Source organism: Bufo gargarizans, chromosome 2, assembly GCF_014858855.1.
Source record: "Bufo gargarizans isolate SCDJY-AF-19 chromosome 2, ASM1485885v1, whole genome shotgun sequence".
NCBI lineage: Eukaryota > Metazoa > Chordata > Amphibia > Anura > Bufonidae > Bufo > Bufo gargarizans.
In genome coordinates this window covers 307385919-307405123 of record NC_058081.1, presented here as the reverse complement: position 1 = coordinate 307405123, position 19205 = coordinate 307385919, and the positions used below count along the sequence as shown (strand labels likewise).

Genomic DNA, 19205 nt, shown 5'->3' with positions numbered 1-19205 from the left:
TAGGTAAGTGATGTTTTGTCCCAGGATATATTAGTGACCTGTTGAATTATGACATTAATAAAAAGGATTATTTCCATCTATTCCCCAGTCACTGAATGTATATGATTATTATGACAGGCCATGTTCTTTATAAATGTAAAAACACAAAATGCAATCGCACACTGCAACCAGCACTCTGCCCTGCCTTTATGCTGGATGTTGAATAAGGCATTGGTGTACATTTTGGCCAAAGCGTAATAAGCCACTCACCACGTCAAGGTCGCCTTCATGAGTGGTCCCTAACACTAGTTGCTACCTTTTATGGGCCATGACAGCCACATAAAGTCCAGGGAGCGCAGGCACAGCATGCACGCCAAGCACACTCTGCTTTTAACCCCGTCCGGTGCCATTACAGCTTTCAACGGATCCAGGGATGCAAGTACTCACATGCATGCTGAGCCCACTATATACTTCTCCTGGAGCCTAATGGCTACTGGTAGGTGCTGTATAAGCAGACTCAGTTTTATATTGACTTTAAAACCAGCCTCCAGGGGGCAGATTAATCTGGACAGGTGTGCTTGACTGCTTGGAGATTGCCACACCTCCAATATGTACTACAAAGAGAAAAATATGGAAAATTCAGCCCGCACAACCCCTAGCAGGTGCAGATTGCTATGGCGAAATAGAGATATAAATGTAAAAACACAAAATGCAATCGCACACTGCAACCAGCACTCTGCCCTGCCTTTATGCTGGATGTTGAATAAGGCATTGGTGTACATTTTGGCCAAAGCGTAATAAGCCACTCACCACGTCAAGGTCGCCTTCATGAGTGGTCCCTAACACTAGATAGGTAGCAACTAGTGTTAGGGACCACTCATGAAGGCGACCTTGACGTGGTGAGTGGCTTATTACGCTTTGGCCAAAATGTACACCAATGCCTTATTCAACATCCAGCATAAAGGCAGGGCAGAGTGCTGGTTGCAGTGTGCGATTGCATTTTGTGTTTTTACATTTATATCTCTATTTCGCCATAGCAATCTGCACCTGCTAGGGGTTGTGCGGGCTGAATTTTCCATGTTCTTTATAACTTATCACTGTATTCATTAATACATAACTTTATAATTAAAGCGTTTATTGGGTTTTACACTATTTTTTTTTAAACTGAGAATTGTACAGGTGACAAAGTATGACGACAGATTCACATAGGTAATTGCAGGTACAATATTATAAAGTGACAAAACCTTAGAATTCGACAGGGTAAGAGGTATGTAGCAACTAATAATGCATGTATATTTCGCACTTCAAGTAGAGTCTAGGCTTTGCATAACAAAGTATTAACGTAAGCATTCTCAGGAGCTATTTGGAATATCATTCTAATAACAACGCTGAGAGATACGTCTGCCCTTCTAATGAAAAATAGGGCCTGGCTGAATGTAAACAAGAATTAATACATAACTTTTAATTAATAAAGATAAAACTAGTCCAATGTAACTGGATAGACAAAACAAAAATAGATAAAGGGTCCAAAATTAATATGACGAAAAAACAATGACATTATCATAATAGGGAGCATATAGGGCGGGGCTGTGGTAGCTTTCCCTAGTCAACCCTAACTACCTCTAACCACAGGGAATCACCCAGATGGTGGGAGAACCCTGCATTGGAACCTACTCCGATACACCCCATTTAAACCCACACTGTCCCAACACGTTTGCCCCACTTGGGTTCTTCATGGGACCTATAACGTATTTAGAGATTAACATCCAATCGATTGTCCTGTGTAAAGAGACACCACACAATGGCCATGTCCAGTGCTAGATCAAGGACTGCTACCCAGAGCATACGACCACCAATAATTAAAGATAACCGGGACATTAACTCATCGATTGATCAGTGTTGTGACATGGATATACACCACAAGGAACAATGCTGATCAAACAATCAAAGGCTTAAATCCAGAAGAATAGATATCATATGGTGTAAACCATCCAGTTCATTATTGAGCCACTCACAGTATCCAGCAGCCAGTGTGATGTAGCGGTAGTTGCAGTCAGACAAGGAGAAGAACTTGGTGCCATTTTTACTTGGCGCCCTCCATAGTGTTCGTACATCGACCCCACCACCAGGGTGACATACCGGTCACAGGGGAAGCCTATGTCACCCACCTGGGTCGGACTTGGTTACAGCGTATGTGTGGTCACTAGGGACGCTACATTGTAAAGCGGACATCACCCAAAACCCTGCACTGAGCTGTAGGAGCTCAAAGTAGCCCATAATGATAACATTAAAAGTCAGTAATTAATAAGTCTAAGACATAGGAGCTGCTAAAGTAGTGAGTTAGAAGGCCTGGTAACAATATAATTAAGACTAGTTTCATACTAGTGCCAGAGATCCAGCAGGCTGTTGTGGCAGGTAACAGACTGCCTGATCTCTTTGCATTCCGGCATTGCCAGAAGGTTGAAAGCCTCTGTCCAGCTCCCGGCCCCATTAACTATAATGGGGACCAGCAGAGATCCGGCCACATTCCTGCATATTTCCAACATATAACAGCCTGGCGAATCTCTAATGCTAGTATGAAACCAGCCTAAATTGATGAAGGAAAACTACACTGTAAAGATAGTATTAGAAGTGGTGTTACACACATCAATAAACTTACTACGGGCAATTTTCAGATACTAGGGCATGAGGTAGTAACCTGATATACAGTCATGTGAAAAAATTAGGACACCCTTTGAAAGCATGTGGTTTTTTGTAACATTTTTAATAAAAGGTTATTTCATCTCCGTTTCAACAATACAGAGAGATTAAAGTAATCCAACTAAACAAAGAAAACTGAAGAAAAGTCTTTTCAAGATCTTCTGTAAATGTCATTCTACAAAAATGCCTATTCTAACTGAGGAAAAAGATAGGACACCCTTGCCCCTAATAGCGAGTGTTACCTCCTTTGGCTGAAATAACTGCAGTGAGACGGTTCTTGTAGCCATCTACCAGTCTTCGACATCGGTCTGAGGAAATTTTACCCCACTCCTCAATGCAGAACTTTTTCAGCTGTGAGATGTTTGAGGGGTTTCTTGCACGTACAGCCCTTTTCAAGTCACCCCACAGCATCTCAATGGGATTCAAATCTGGACTTTGACTTGGCCATTCCAGGACTCTCCATTTCTTCTTTTTCAGCCAATCTTTGGTTGATTTACTAGTATGTTTTGGGTCATTGTCATGTTGCATGGTCCAGTTCCGCTTCAGCTTTAATTTTCTAACTGATGGTCTCACATGTTCTTCAAGCACCTTCTGATACACAGTAGAATTCATCGTGGATTCTATGATGGTGAGCTGACCAGGTCCTGCTGCAGCAAAGCAGCCCCAAACCATGACACTTCCACCTCCATGCTTCACAGTTGGTATGAGGTTCTTTTCTTGGAATGCTGTGTTTGGTTTACGCCAAACATGTCCTCTGCTGTTGTGTCCAAATAATTCAATTTTGGACTCATCTGTCCAAAGAACATTATTCCAGAAGTCCTGGTCTTTGTCAACTTTATCTCTGGCAAATGTCAGTCTGGCCTCGATGTTTCTCTTGGAAAGCAAAGGTTTCCTCCTTGCACACCTCCCATGCAAGTTAAACTTGTACAGTCTCTTTCTGATTGTAGAGGCATGTACTTCTACATCAACAGTAGCCAGAGCCTGCTGTAGTTCTCGAGATGACACTTTAGGGTTTTTGGAGACCTCTTTTAGCATCTTGCGGTCTGCTCTTGGGGTGAACTTGCTGGGGCGACCAGTCCTGGGCATGTTGGCAGTTGTTTTGAAAGCCCTCACTTGTAGACTATCTCCGGACAGTGGAATGGCTGATTTCAAAATCTTTTGAGATCTTTTTAAATCCCTTCCCAGACTCATAGGCTGCTACAATCTTTTTTCTGAAGTCCTCTGACAGCTCTTTTGCTCTCACCATGGTGCTCACTCTCACTTCAACAGTCAGGAGCACACCAAACTAAATGTCTGAGGTTTAAATAGGGCAAGCCTCATTCAACATGCAGAGTAACGATCTACTAATTATGTGCACCTGGTGTGATATACCTGTGTGAGATCTGAGCCAATTTAAGAGGGAATACATGTGAGGGTGTCCTATCTTTTTCCTCAGTTAGAATAGGCATTTTTGTAGAATGACATTTACAGAAGATCTTGAAAAGACTTTTCTTCAGTTTTCTTTGTTTAGTTGGATTACTTTAATCTCTCTGTATTGTTGAAACGGAGATGAAATAACCTTTTATTAAAAATGTTACAAAAAACCACATGCTTTCAAAGGGTGTCCTAATTTTTTCACATGACTGTATAATAGGGATTACAGAAAACATGCAAAAGTGAGTTTATCATTAAAACCTCCATGAATACAGTGATATATTTCCACCTATGCCAGAAATATATGAATATTTAAAGGCTATGGACACCTTTTGGGAGCAATTTTTTTCTCATTGCATTTTACTCATTTTGGGCTACAGATAATTTTTTCAATTGGTCTTTATTATAATTTTTCAACAGTTTTTGTTCTATATAGCCTTTACATTTAGTGTATCTACATGCCATTCTATCTGTTTTACAGGATACTCCATCAGGGAGCTCTTCTTACAGGTTGATGAGTAGCCCCTGTCTCTAAACTCCTGACAGCTCATAAACACTCATTTAAAGCATATTCTTATCAGTTAATAAGAATTTGGACACGTATAATGACGGTTATTAATGCTTATTAAGACTTCCCACACCAGGTTTTGATCTTTTTAACTGTCCAGTACACCTAAATTTAGGTGCATGCTGCATTTTTTATTCCATCTTCGACACTGGGGAGTGGCAGGAAAGGGACCGTCAGCTCCAGTTAATTCACCAATATTTACACCAAGAAATGACATGTAAATGACAACCGATCTACTCCAGTCAGGGGCTGCAGTAGATTTCAATCTAGACATATAGACTGCCATAGGATGCGCCCAATTTATTATGAGGCCTGCGCCCCGTCATAAATTAGGTGCATCGTACAGCAGCGCATGCTGTATCAAAGATGGGTGTAAAATAACACTCTTTGATAAATTACCTTCCATGAGTCTTTATGAGGTGTCAGGAGTTCATAGATAAGGGCTATCCAATACACAGCTCCCTGATGGATACTGTAAAACAGAAAGCAATAGTCTGCAAATTCACTGGAAGTGAAGGCTGTAGGACAAAAATTGGTGAACATTTTTTAAATAAAGACCAATAAAAAAATATATTTTTAGAAGATGTTACAGTAGCCTTAATGGTTATAAAGTCTCTGTGCATTATTAAGGACGTTGTAGGAGTTGTATTTTGTAGGGAACTAAACGCAGTAATTTCTCTGAACCCAAAGGTTTGCTTTTCAAGCTAGCTGGGCTACCATCGATTAATGGCGACATCTTGTGGACAACTGGCAAAATACACCATACATTTCTCCATATTTGGAATGTCACATGGCAAAACCTTATTGTTATTCTGTGCCACTTAATAAATGTGGCTCATCATACTTCAGCACATTTTTAAATTGAGATGGGCATAGGAAGCAAGAGTATGAATACATTCTCCCCATACATTTTTATTTTTTTTTACTTTTTTTTTACCATCCTTTTTTTTGTTTTTTTACTTTTTTTTAAATAAAAATGAGAGCCATGAATCTTTATTTGTGGTGAGTGTTTTTTTCATACATTTTAACATGATTTTTGTAAACTATTTTTAAAAATCCTACAGAAACGCTTATTAGAAATTGCCTGAAAGAAAAAAGCCATATCTAGAGCAAGCTGCACTTTGAAAAAAAAAATCCCCCAAAAAGACACCAAAAGTAAAGAAAATGGCGCAAACAAACAAAAAACATTTTACTATTTCACTATTGACTTTTAGCAAATATCTAGATACAGTGTTCGCAAAAAGACACTGCAAACAAACCTTTATGTATGGAAAAAGAGCCACTGAGCCACTTCTCCCAATCATAGCTGTCGAATTCTCAAAATTGCATGCATTCATATACCATAATAATATCTAGCAGAAAACTTCTGAAGGCTGCAAGTAGCACATGGCTGCAATGTGAGAACCCCAGCCTTACCTAACTGCTCTTACTGGAACCGATTACATGAAATAAGTAATAAAGTAAAATATGGCTTTGAAATATACTATATGTTTTTGTTTTGTTAAACCTAGGTAGTGGGGAGAGAAGTAATGCTCTATTTGATTGATTACCTACTCACAAATTATCAAAGTGATGCCAATATTACACAATTGATATCTAATACCAGGATACATATTATGCCTACCATGAACCCAGATGGGTTTGAAGCATCAATGCCTTCTGACTGTACATCTTCTGTTGGCAGGTAAGTAATCAAAACATGTTAGCTGTTCTTATCGATGACTGCAATGATATGACTGCAACAAGACTCATCATTTGCCTATGTTTAAGAGTTTATGTCCATATCATATGTTAATTATATCATATAAGTCTTATTGGAATATTTAGATTCCTCAGCATTGAAATTGTAACACCATTAAGGAAAATGCAAATGATAAAAAATGGAAAAAAAATATTCAATATCACCACGCACAGATATACATGCACTTCCATAACTTGTCTGAGGTTATTAATGGTTGACTAAGGAATGTTCTACCATGCTGAATGCACTTGGCCACACAATTGCCTTTGCAATTGCCAATCTATGACGTCCCAGATGTGCTCCTCAGGAGACAAGTTCAAAGATGCTGTAGGCCATGGTAGCATGCTTAAGCCACACAGGCTGTTCACAAAAGCACAAACAACTTGAGGGTTGGCTTTGTACTGCTTGTGGAACACTTTGGAGAAATGGCAGTCCCACTGGTTCCATGAACAAATCAATGTAATGCCGAGTTGTTGATGTATCTGAAATGAAGACTAGAAGGGTCCGGCTACCAAACATTATGCCACACTGTAATCCCAGGAGTAGGACTGGTGTGATGTTCCCTTGTAAAAGCCTCTTCAAGGTTTCTCAGTCCAAGGTTTCTGTCCCTCTCAGTTTGCGATAAGTGGCAATCACTGGCATCTCGAAGAACAGCAGGCATCAAACAGTAATCCCAATGACTTGATCTGACTTGTGAGGTTTCTTCTAGTTAAAGAAACCTTGCTTTCAACCTGACTTTTATGCCCCTCCCACATGCCACACATTGGAGCTAGGTGCTCGAAAATTGGACCATCTGCAGATTTTAGAAACACCTGCTACTTCCTCGATTTGCATAACCGTATAGCTTGTCCTTCTTGGTATTGCAATTTCAATGAGGAGTGTAGTTAATTCTTATGAACTTTTAGTTAATTTACATATCTAACAGGAAGGGTTGAGGGGGTGGGGGTGGACATAACAGTGATGTCCATATAAAAACACATAACCAATACATGTTTTCCCATTTACAAATATATAGTACAGTTCTAGAAATATATAGGAAAATAAAAATTTGAAAACAATACCAAGGTGTGGGATAATGAAAAATCACCAGGTTAAATGGGACCTGTAATTTCCCCTGACATGTCTGTTTTAGTGAATACTTGTATACCACATGAAATGACCATTTTGAAGCTTTTATTCTGATGACTCTGTGTTGTGCCATCCCTCTATTATTCAGATTAAAACTTTATGAATTAATCCCCAACTGGTTGTTACCAGTCGGGGGTGAGCCCCTGAACAGTCTGACATTATCCAGTCAGTGCTGCCAATGTCAGTCTGTGCCGGGTCACCCTCAACTGGTAACATCCAGTTGGGAATTAATTCATAAACTTCTTTTAGCATTAATAGAGGAACAGTACATCATGAGGTCAGAAGAGAAGAAAAAAAGATGTTCCGGAATTGTGATTGCATGGGGAATGCAAGTAGTTACTAAAGCAGACATGTCAGGAGGGGAAACAGGTCCTCTTTAAGGGTACCAAATAGCCCCCTCACCCATCCCTATCCAGTCTACCAAGAGGTGCTCTTCTAGGCTCCACTACAACCTTAACTTACTTTGTTAAGTCAGCGTAGAAATAGGTAGGACTGGTTAGGTATGTGCCCAGGGTGTAGGTCGAGCCATAAACCCCTGTCTCTTCTCCTGTATACTTATATACAGCGCAGGGTCTGGAAGCTAGCTACAGCTGTAGTTGAGATATTTGATTGGTATATGGATACTCTTAAGACCTGGGCTACACTGCGATTATTATTTTTTGTAGCGCAACAGATTGATTTTAAATACTTAACTACAGCTGTAGTCCAAATGAATGCATTCAGTTGAATTCAATCTTGTGGACTGCAGCTGCCATTCAATAGTTAAAATCAGTTACGCTACAAAAAGTTGCAGTGTAGTCCAGGTCTTAGGTTTTTCTTGCAACAACATACCTGTACGTATGGTGGGTTTCAGGAAGGGAAAACACACAGCAAAAGTGAATTACAAAATAGAGTTACATTAAAGAGTCACCGTACTAGGGGTCTCACTTCTACCCAAGTTGCAGTGCACTGCTTGTTGTCAGGCAAGATCTGTCCTTAGTACCAGAGACCCAGAAGATGGCTGAAAGGAAGTGGTGGTGTGTCAGAACTAGCTGAGATCTGTGAGTGTGATTCATCTCTCCTTATCTGTTCTGTGAGCTCTGGGGCTGAAAACAAGTTAGGGAAAGGATGTCATAGCAGTACAGTGCTGGCAGAAGGGAGACACCCCTTGCTTCTAAGTGAAATGCATCTAGCTGTGCAGCTGAAAAAGGGAATAATATGACTGGAAAAAAAAACATTAGGGAGGCACAAACTTAACTGTTCCTTCACAGTTATGACTGTACAAAGAAGCACAGCCATTATGCATATTTTTTGAAAACTCAGGTACACTTTTAGGTAATTAATTTTGCTGTGTGTTTTCCATTTGCTGTAAGAAAATTCACCGTAAACGCAGGTATGTTGTTGCTAAAACTGCACCAAAAACGCAGCACAGCCACGATGTGTGGCAACAACCTAATAGGATCAAGAACATTGAAGGTGTCAGAGTAAATGAGTCATTAAACTGAAACCTACATACATTGTCACCCAATGTAAATCATATCTGTTTGGGAAGATTTACTATAGTAAGTCGTTAATTAACCTCATGAGAAATGTATTGCTGTGGAATCCCCTGTATATGTGTGTTACAGGGGGAACGTTTCATATTTAATATCAGTATTATTATACATTTCAGAAAATGTCACTATATAACTTCAAATTTCAATTTTTAGGTACAATAAAAATGGCTATGATCTAAATAGGAATTTTCCTGATGCGTTTGAGGTGAACACTGATGAGATCCAGCCAGAAACACAAGCAGTTATGGATTGGATTAAAAGTGAAAGTTTTGTACTCTCAGCCAACTTCCATGGTGGTGCTTTGGTTGCCAGCTACCCGTATGATAACTCCTATACCAGTAAGATTCTATGTATCTAGGCCTCATAGATCTAATACACAGTGGAACAACACTATTCTAACCACAGATGTGCACTTACATGTTTTGTAACTGTGCAAAGCACACCTAGAAACTAGCTCATCTAAGTGAGACAGCTGTGCACCAGATTTATTAGCAGTTTCAGAGAATTTTTGTGCCTCACTTAACACTTGTAAAATGTCTAGAAAAGAGTGAGACATTAGATGGCTTCATATAACTCGATTTATTATTGGTGCAAAATAAGGGTGCATTCAAACGACCATATGTATTTTGCGGTCCACAAAATACAGATTATGTCCGTGTGACGTCCGTGTTGCATACTTTTTTTTTTTTTTTTTTTTTTTAGGACCCTCTGGCTTGTGAAAACAGCCTTAGCTGACATAGATTGTGTTTCTGGTGCACGGAGTGTTAGAGATGTAACTAATTTATTAAGAGGCATCTGCCTCTTAATAAATTAGTCACATCTCACTCCGGCGCACAAGGATCAAGACTGGGGTATGGGAACGTCCGTCTTTATAAATGTCCCCTAGTGTGTACGACTATACTAGATTTGTCAGATCTTATGACTTCTCTAAGTTTACGCTATCTAAATTTCAGACAGCATTAGTATATCTGCCCCAATATTGATTCCTCTGAAGTAGGGTGGCCACTTGCATAACTCCAAAAAGGAGGTCATCCGAGACCAAGCGCCCAACTCTAAGCCATGCCCCCTCTACCAGTAATGGTGCCAGGAAAAAAAAAATTGGGAAATTTCTGAGATACCTTTACTGATGACCTATCCTCAGGGTCTGATCTGTGGGGGTCCAACACCCAGGACCCCTGCTGATCGGCTGTTTCAAAATGCCTTCTCACAGCTTTCCCCAGGACAGTGGGGCTAAGCTGCAGTACCATGCAAAGTGGCTATCACCATTACTGGTAGATGGGACGCTAAGCTTGGTCAGCAAGGAGAAGGCCACGGTGCTACTGCGAGCACTGATGCCTTCTCTAACAGCTGATCAATGTGAGTCCCAGGTGTTGCAAGCAAGTGAGGATGCGGTGCGATTTTCGGGTTTGGGTTAGGTGTTGTGTAGATTTTATAATTTCCCTTATAACATGGTTATAAGGGAAAATAATAGCATTCTTAATACATAATGCATAGTACAGTAGAGCTGGAGGGGTTAAAAAATAATTTAACTCACCTTAATCCACTTGCTCGCGCAGCCCGGCTTCTCGCCTGTCTTCATTTTTGCTGTGCACAGGAAAAGGACCTGTGGTGACGTCACTGCGGTCATCACATGGTTCGTCACATGATCCATCACCATGGTGATGGATCGTGTGATGGACCATGTGATCAGCGCAGTGACATCATCAAAAGGTCCTATTCCTCAAAGAAGAAGACAAAAGAGAAGCCGGGCTGCACGAGCAGGTGGATTAAGGAGAGTTAAATTTTTTATTATTTTTTTTAACCCCTCCAGCTCTATTGTACTATGCATTCTGCTATTATTTTCCCTTATAATCATGTTATAAGGGAAAATAATAAAATCTACACAACACCTAACCCAAACCAGAACTTCTGTGAAGAGGTTCGGGTCTAGGTACCAAACATGCCGATTTTTCTCACGTGCGTCCAAAACACATTACAATGTTTTGCACTCGCGCTGAAAAATCGTGCATTTTCCCGCGATACACCTGCATCTTATCCGGGCCAAAAACATGATGCCCGTGTGAAAGAGGCCTAAATGAGTCCATAGTAAAAAATGGCATGGTTCTTTTTTAACAAGCTTGTCTTAGCGCTGTGATGGCTAATCTCCGACACTCCAGCTGTGGTAAAACTCCCAAGATGTAGACCTGCTTGGCTGTTCTCAGAACTCCATAGAATTGAATGGAGCATGCTGGGAGTCGTAGTTTCACCACAGCTGGAGTGTCGGAGGGTAGCCATCACTGTCTTAGAGTATGTTCATATGGACTGGTAGCGGTACAGCAGAAAGCTTCATTACCATAAGAAAAACTTGTTCTAACCCTTGAAATAACTTGTTTTTTGAAAGTTCAGTAATTAACATTTAGTAAAATACTTAGGTTGAACCTTTGCATTTTTCTGTGAGACAGTGTGTCTTTCAGAATATTACACACACAGGAATGTTTAACCAGAATATAACTACAGCAAAAATCTAATGGTGACCCTAGGGTTTCTGCCATGGTTGTGCATTTTGCATGACACAGGTTTGCCCACGGCTTTAGCCCCATTCAGTGGAGCTAACTCTCTTGCAGACACCTGCCTGGTTAGTGGTGGAAACTGGACCAAGAAGGGGCATGTCCCATCTTTATGCTGTCTGAAAATCCACACAGAAATAACCCAGAGCCATACGGACAACATTGCGGATTCTCGTTGATAATAACGAGAAGTAGTTTTTTGTGTGGATTCCACACTATGTGAAAAAGCCCTAAAGGCCTGTTCACACAGCACATTCAGACTCTGCCATGTATGACTCTACCCTGCTTTCTGCCACTGTTCACTTTGTAATGCTATGGAGCTAAGCCGCGAGCAGACACCCGTTGTGTCAGTCCGGACACTGCTCCAAAAAGGGGTGAACTGAAGCGCTGCCTCCCATTGAAAACCATAGGAGGCAGTCACAATGCAGCCAATGGCAGAATTTTGTCACCGTGTCCGCACTAAAAATTCCACTGGCTGATTCCACCGTATAAACTAGCCCTAGGTGTGCATTCACACAATCGTATTTTGTGGAACAGGTGCAGACCCATTCATTTCAATGGGGCCGCAAAAGATAGGAACAGCAATTGTGGACAAGAATAGGCATTTTCTATGTGCGTTCTGCAAATTGCAGAACGCACACGGGCCGGTATCAGTGTTTTTCAGATCCGCAAAACACTATGGTCGTGGGAATATAGTCTTAGCCGCAGCCCCTCTCACCTCACCAGATTGCATATATATTTTTTTTTTTCACTGTACTGACTGGAGAAAAAGCTAGTACTGTTTTTTTTTACCAAATTTTGCACTAAAGCACTTGTCCCAAGAATGCAACGTGTCACCTATCCACAGGAACTGACTGTGGCGGTTCGACCACTAAGACAATTTACCAATCACGAGGATGTGGTTTCTGTGATCCCCCATTTTAATAGAGTAACAGTCAAGCATGCATGTTGCTGCTTCATTCATCTCTACTCTGCTTTTCGTTGGCAGCCCCAGAGAAATAAAGGGAGCGCTAGTGCAAATGCTAGACCGCCACTCCATTTATACAGGGAATCACAGGACCCACATACTTGTGATCTGTGGTGTCCCATCCCACAGATTATATACTTAGCACTTATTCTGTGTATATGTAATGTTTGGGACAACCGGTTTAAGGAACTGAAAATGCTAGCATACATTACATATTTGTGGTAAGCACTGTTGCGGTAGTATATGAAAGATATGGGGTACAGTATGGCGTGTCTAAAATCACAGCTCACAATTACTAATGGTATTTTATGAGAGCATGTGTCTAATTCCTACATCTCTCTCTCCTACAGCATCCCCAGACAGTGATGTATTGGAGTACGTAGCTAACATATATTCCATGAATAATGCCCAAATGTTCAGCAGCAATTCTTGTCCTGGTGAAAGTGGTTTTCAGAATGGCGTCACGAATGGTGCTGTGTGGTACAAAGTTAAAGGTGAGAACATTCACAAGCTTGCCAAGTTATATACTTTAATGTTGTAAGTTGCCAAATGAAGAAAACTGGGGTAGGTTCACACTAGTGTTAGGGATTCCGTTATGGCTTTCCGTTATAACATGGTTATAACGGAAAATAACGGAATTCCCAGACAGAATGCAAAACGGAAGCCTTTAAAAGGCATTCCGTTTGCTCTCCGTCCTAATAGAAGTCTATGGGAATCAAAACGGATCCGTCTGGGTCCCGTTATTCAAGACTGAAAACAAAGTCCTGTTGTCCAAAGTCCCGGGACCCAGACTGATCCGTTATGCTTTCCCATAGACTTCTATTAGGACGGAAAGCAAACTGAATGCCTTTTAGCTAGTGTGAACCCACCCTCAGAATAACTGTTAGTCTAAAGCTAGCTATACATATATGATAGACTTATGCAGTGGCGGACTGACCATAAACCCTACAGAGTAATCTCCGGGGGGGCCACCCAAGTCCTCCTCACAGCCACTTGCCAAGTACATAAAGATCTGATGCTTTGTTATGCACTTTGCCGGTCGCTGCAGGAGCCTTCCTGAACACAGCTGTAGCAACGTCCTAAGGGCAACAATACAGTCAGATACTGCATTGCGGGTAGCAGTATTTGGTGCTGCACTAGAGTGTTGCAGGCCCCATCTACTTCTGTTGTGCCTGCTTGTGTTGCCCCTCCTTCTGTCAGTTTGACCTGCCTACAACATGGGACCACCTTTAGGTCTTTTTCCGGGGCCACTTTAGGTTCCCAGTCAGCTCCTGGACTTATGCACCCCATCCCTCTGATTATCATACACAGTCAACTTGACTGAACCTGCATGTTCCTTTTAATAAGGAAAGGGGGTCAAGAAACTACCAGAAAAAAGGATTCAGCGTGTTGAAATCTAATAGGATCCTCATGTCCACCACTATCTGTGAATCTAATTCCGTTTGACTACGCATTGGGGGAGATTTATCGTAGACCGGCACTGCTGGAGTATGCGTCTAATTCATGACGAGGTGCATCCTCCAGCAGTCCGTGACAGCCATAGAATTCAGTCATCTTTTACACCAGAATCCTGTGGTAAAAGAAGATATATTTGCTGGGCCTGCCCCCTCCCTACACCCCTTTTTCAGGAAAGTGGCGAGGGATGTGTAGAAATGCCACACGTGCCTACATTTAGAGACCATAGAAGGCGGTGTATTCGCACTACTGTATGAGACCGGCAGAATTCATGATGAAAAGTGGAGATGAATGTGGAAGCATTTAAAGGAGATCTGTCATCACAGTATGCTGTTGCAGATCTGCTATGCTATTATAAGAAATGCCAAAAATGCAATCCATGCGCTGGATGTCATGCCCCTAATAATGAAACTACACGCATGTATTTCTATGTTTATCTCTGGTTGAATATTTTAAATATGTCCCCAACTTTGCCGATTCCAGGTGGCATGCAAGATTACAGCTACATCTTCAATCAGTGTATGGAAATCACCCTTGAGGTGTCCTGCTGTAAATATCCAGAGTCCTCCAATCTTCAGGGGTTATGGAATTACAACAAAGTGTCTGTTATTGAGTACATGAAGCAAGTCCATATGGGTATGTGTTGTATCATCAAAGCAATTATGCAAAAAGATCAAAATAGCTTAAGGGGTTATGTCACTTCAGCAAATAGCATTTATTATGTAGAGAAATTTAATACAAGCCACTTACTACGGTATTATCCATATTGCCTCCTTTGCTGGCTGGATTCATTTTTCCATCACATTATACACTGTTTCCATGGTTACAACCACCCTACAATCCAGTTGAGGTGGCCGTGCTTGCATACTATAAAAAAAAAAACAACACCAGCCCATCTGCTCTCCCACGGTCCGGGGGAACCAGAGAGGCCGTCATTTTTCCTATAGTGTGCAACCATGGCCACTGCTGCTGGATTGCAGGATGGTCGTAAGACATGGAAACGAGCAGGTATAATATGATGGAAAATTACTCTAGCAACCAAAGGAATAAAAAAAAAAAAAAAAGAAAACACAGAAAAAGATGCAAAACATCCTGCACAATATGATAACTGAATATGCAGATGTGCATGGCTACATTTATAAAAGAAAAATCACGGAAAATAATGCACTAATACAGTAGATGCAAACATAAAATATGGACTAAGCCCTCACTCTGATCTCACATCTTTGACTCCCAGCCAATATATTTGAATCAAAACACATCTGTGCCTGCCTACCAGCGCAAAGGTGGTCTCAGTCAGGCAGGTCCTACTCTAAAGGTTTAGTGATTTCTGTGATATTGTAAAAGTGCATTATTTTCTGTGATTTTTCTTTTAGCCAGCAAAGGAGGCAATATGGACAATCGCGATACATTAGCAAGTGCCTTGCATTACCTTTCTCTACATGTGAAGTGACACAACCCCTTTAAAGGGGATGTCTCATTACAAATAGTTATTCTGTCTCCCCATCATAAGGGTCTGACTGCTGGGGCCTTTGTCAGTCATGAGAATGGGGGGCTATGTGTTCACTGTTTGAATGGAGTGGCCATCATACATGGATGCTGATGCTCCATACAACTCTGTGGGACTGCCACAGATACGGTCGTCTGAATGAGCCCTTAGCCGAACTGCCGTTCTCGGTGGGTTCAGCCAACAATACACTAATGTGTATGGGGACCCTAATTCATTAGTGATATAGTAGAATTAATTAAACATAATGAAATCTTCGTTTTAGCTAGGTTGCAATATTTGGTATAAAAACTAGATGGCTACAAAGGAGATGTATACATTATTCACACCAACGCACAACATTCATCAGAAAACCATTAGTTGTAAAGGACATGACTGTGGGATGAAAGGGCTTATTTGTCTGTGGATAATGTTGGTTTAGCAAGGAGCGCTATTCATTTTGCATATCTGGCATCATTATGGAATATTTTCATATTTACTATATTGTAGTGCCAAAAATTTGCAGGCCATTAATTGTGCTAGTGGTATGTGAATCTCAATGCAGGAGTCAGTGGACAGGAGAACACAAGCTTCTCATACACTGGGATCACACATGTAGGTTTTTGGGCCAAAGCCAGAAGTAGATTTAAATAGAATAAGAAGACTCCAAACCATGATTCGAAAGTGACGTGTGAACTCTGAGTTGAGAAAACGTTGAAATAGCCATTGGAAACAATGGCCTCAGTTAACCATGAGGAACATGGTGTGTTCCTGTTTTGTTACAGTACTAATATTATAAACATACTTATTTGCTCTTTCAATTACATGACAGGGATAAAAGGACAAGTGCTTGACATGAATGGAAATCCCATCCAAAATGCTATAGTGGAGGTTAAGGGCAGACAACGCATTTGCCCTTACCGAACTAATAAATACGGGGAGTATTACCTTTTGCTTCTTCCAGGAACATACACATTTAATGTAAGTAACTACGATTTAAGTAATCCAAAGGAGGGGAAAGGAGGTTTCCCAATAATGTCTTGAATCTCAGATGTTCTCGGTTCTATGCACAAATATATGCAGAGTAAGACCAATCCAATAGGATCTATAGTGTAGAAATCCAGAAAAAGGAAGGTCCTTTTACTGTTAAAACTCTGCTTTAATATTCAGTATTAAAGCCACCATAACATCACATACAGTAAGAACAAAGCGTACTATTGTGATCCAGTTTCCTTAGTCATAGCGTAGGGTTTGTTTAAAGGGGTTGACCACTTTCTGGTTGTTGTTGACCAATGTGTTTGTAAGAGGATTATATGGCACTTACTAATATAGTCTTTGTTGAAATTCTATGGTATGCCTCCTTTTGTGCTGTCCACAAAGAGGTCCTGTCCATAAGATGGCCGCTGATGGGAGGTCATGTGACCAGGAAAATTACCTTCATGCGATGTCTTCTCCATTCAAATACACTGCACCTGCCATCTGTACTGGGCCATCTGAGTTTAGTGCGGATGCAGTGTGTTTGAATGGAGGAGACATCACATGGAGGTGATTTGCATTGTCACATGACCCTCCACCAGCGGCCATCTTATGGAGAGGACCTAGCTGTGGGCAGCACAAGACTTTGTAAACAAGGAGGCCTACCTTATAAAATCTAGTAAATGGAGCAGAATTTCTACAAAGGCTATCTTACTAAGTGCCATATAATCACCTCACAAACACATTGGTCAATAGTAACCAGAAAGTGGCCAACCCCTTTAATATCACGTGACTAAGAACAACCAATAAAGAATCAATGGGTATGTTCAAATCCTTGTACAAGACACAGGTATGATATTCAGATACCTCCAGTCTGCATATACAAATACAGGATTAGTAAATTACAGTCTGTCTAGGTTCTAGAAATTCTAGTTTTAGAAGTTTCCTTTTATTGTTGCCTCCTCCGTATATTACCCGTCTCCCAAAATTTGCCCCATCACAAACACTAATATAATGTAGTATAAATAACATATCACTGAATAGTACAGTCATACATTTTACCAAATAACACTCCAATCAAGCCCTTTAATTGTGTAAATTAACAGATGATGTTACGCTCACTCCTTTCTTAGCGCATTCTCTGTAGCGCTGGTCTGGACATCCGCCGCTGGTTTCTTACAAACCGCAGAGGTGATGTGCTGTTATATGGCACATGGCTGCTATTCTCAGTGGTGTACATTATAAGGTAGATCCTATTTACATGGGCCAATACCCAGGGCAATAAACCATTCATTCCCAATTATTGTTCACTCGTATGAGCTTTTACATACAGCAGATACCATTGTTCATATACAGATTCACTGTTTGTCAGTAGCACATCCTATGGTGACACGGGGTGATATGCTGCCCAAAAAAACATTTTATGTGCTGCTGAAATGATTAGGTTACATTTTACTCATTTGTCGGGTGATTGGCAGCACATTTACAAGCAGGGGCATAGCTACAAGGGAGAAACCTGACCGTCATAGTTGCTGGTGGGAGGGTGTTTCAGGCCAGTCTATTTGCCTTTTTTTCATACATGACTAGAGCAGTGAACTGAACCTTTTCCCAAGGGAAGGGAAGTCCACTTATGGCTCTGTTTATGTGGGCCATTTATCAAGAATTGGCATTTGTAGGAGCGGTAATTCCCAAGAATACACCTGATCCTCCCTGTGTAAGCGTCCTTTAGTCTACAGCGGGTAGTAATATCATTAACTTTGTGAGCAGATGCATATAGAAAATTAGCCTGTATTGTTGGTAATTCATAGATTACTCCAATTCTTGAAATGCTGTACCAATTGTACTCATTTGTAATTATTATATTTTAGGTAACGATGCTGAACAATTCAATAGTACAGAATATCACCGTACCAAAGAGCTCAAACCTGGCTGCAATGACCTACAATTTCCAGTTCAGTACAAAGACAACCAGCCCTAGTCCAGCAACGGCACCTTGTTCTCTTAATCAAAACAGTAGCGGTACATTACAAGTATGCCTGGTGGCGTTGTTCTTGAGAACTGTCTTGGCGCTATTACATAACGCACTCTAGGATGCCAAAGGAAACAAACCTGGATGAGAGTCCTGAATGTACTGGAATTCACTCCAAAAATGTCAGATATGCCATAAACACTTCCATACAACTATGGAATATTTTACAGTTACAAATTTACAATTTTATACAGTTTGTACTCTTCATTCAAGACAAAAAAAATAAACCTAATTTATATATTCTGTCCACAGGTGGATTTTTATTTTATTGAAGGTATTGTCTATTAAAAACATCCCCTTAAGCTAGAAATTGTCCTAAAGTAATAAAAGAATGTATACTAACCCATTTCATCCCCGCTGCTCCCTGTAAGGCCTCATGCACACGACCGTATTTTGTTTCCGTGTCCGATCCTTTTTTTTTGCGGGTAGGATGCCGAACCATTCATTTCAATGGGTCTGCAAAAAATGCGGACAGCACACTTTGAAAGAGAAGAAAATCCAGCTCTCTCCGGTGAAAAAATGAAAACTTTATTCCAGCGAGTTAAAATCCGTACAGGTGTACATCAAACAGTCAACGCGTTTCAGACCTCAGAGAAATATGGGTCCTACCTCATGACAAACGTGTTTATGAAATGGGAGCTCCCTCTTAAGTAGCACAAACTAACCCCAGGCTGATAGATATC

General features: G+C 40.8%; 1 protein-coding gene across 1 annotated transcript in view; it reads left to right on the top strand.

The window, feature by feature from the left end:
• CPM (carboxypeptidase M) overlaps positions 1-18750 on the top strand; it is a 115832-nt gene extending 97082 nt beyond the window's left edge. Inside the window, exons 4-9 of the mRNA XM_044277166.1 lie at positions 6172-6344; positions 9218-9402; positions 12928-13071; positions 14516-14668; positions 16351-16499; positions 18362-18750. Of these exons, the coding sequence (XP_044133101.1) occupies positions 6172-6344; positions 9218-9402; positions 12928-13071; positions 14516-14668; positions 16351-16499; positions 18362-18583 (1026 nt within the window). The 3' untranslated portion in view covers positions 18584-18750. The remainder of the gene's footprint in view (positions 1-6171; positions 6345-9217; positions 9403-12927; positions 13072-14515; positions 14669-16350; positions 16500-18361) is intronic.
• Positions 18751-19205: the final 455 nt, after the last annotated feature.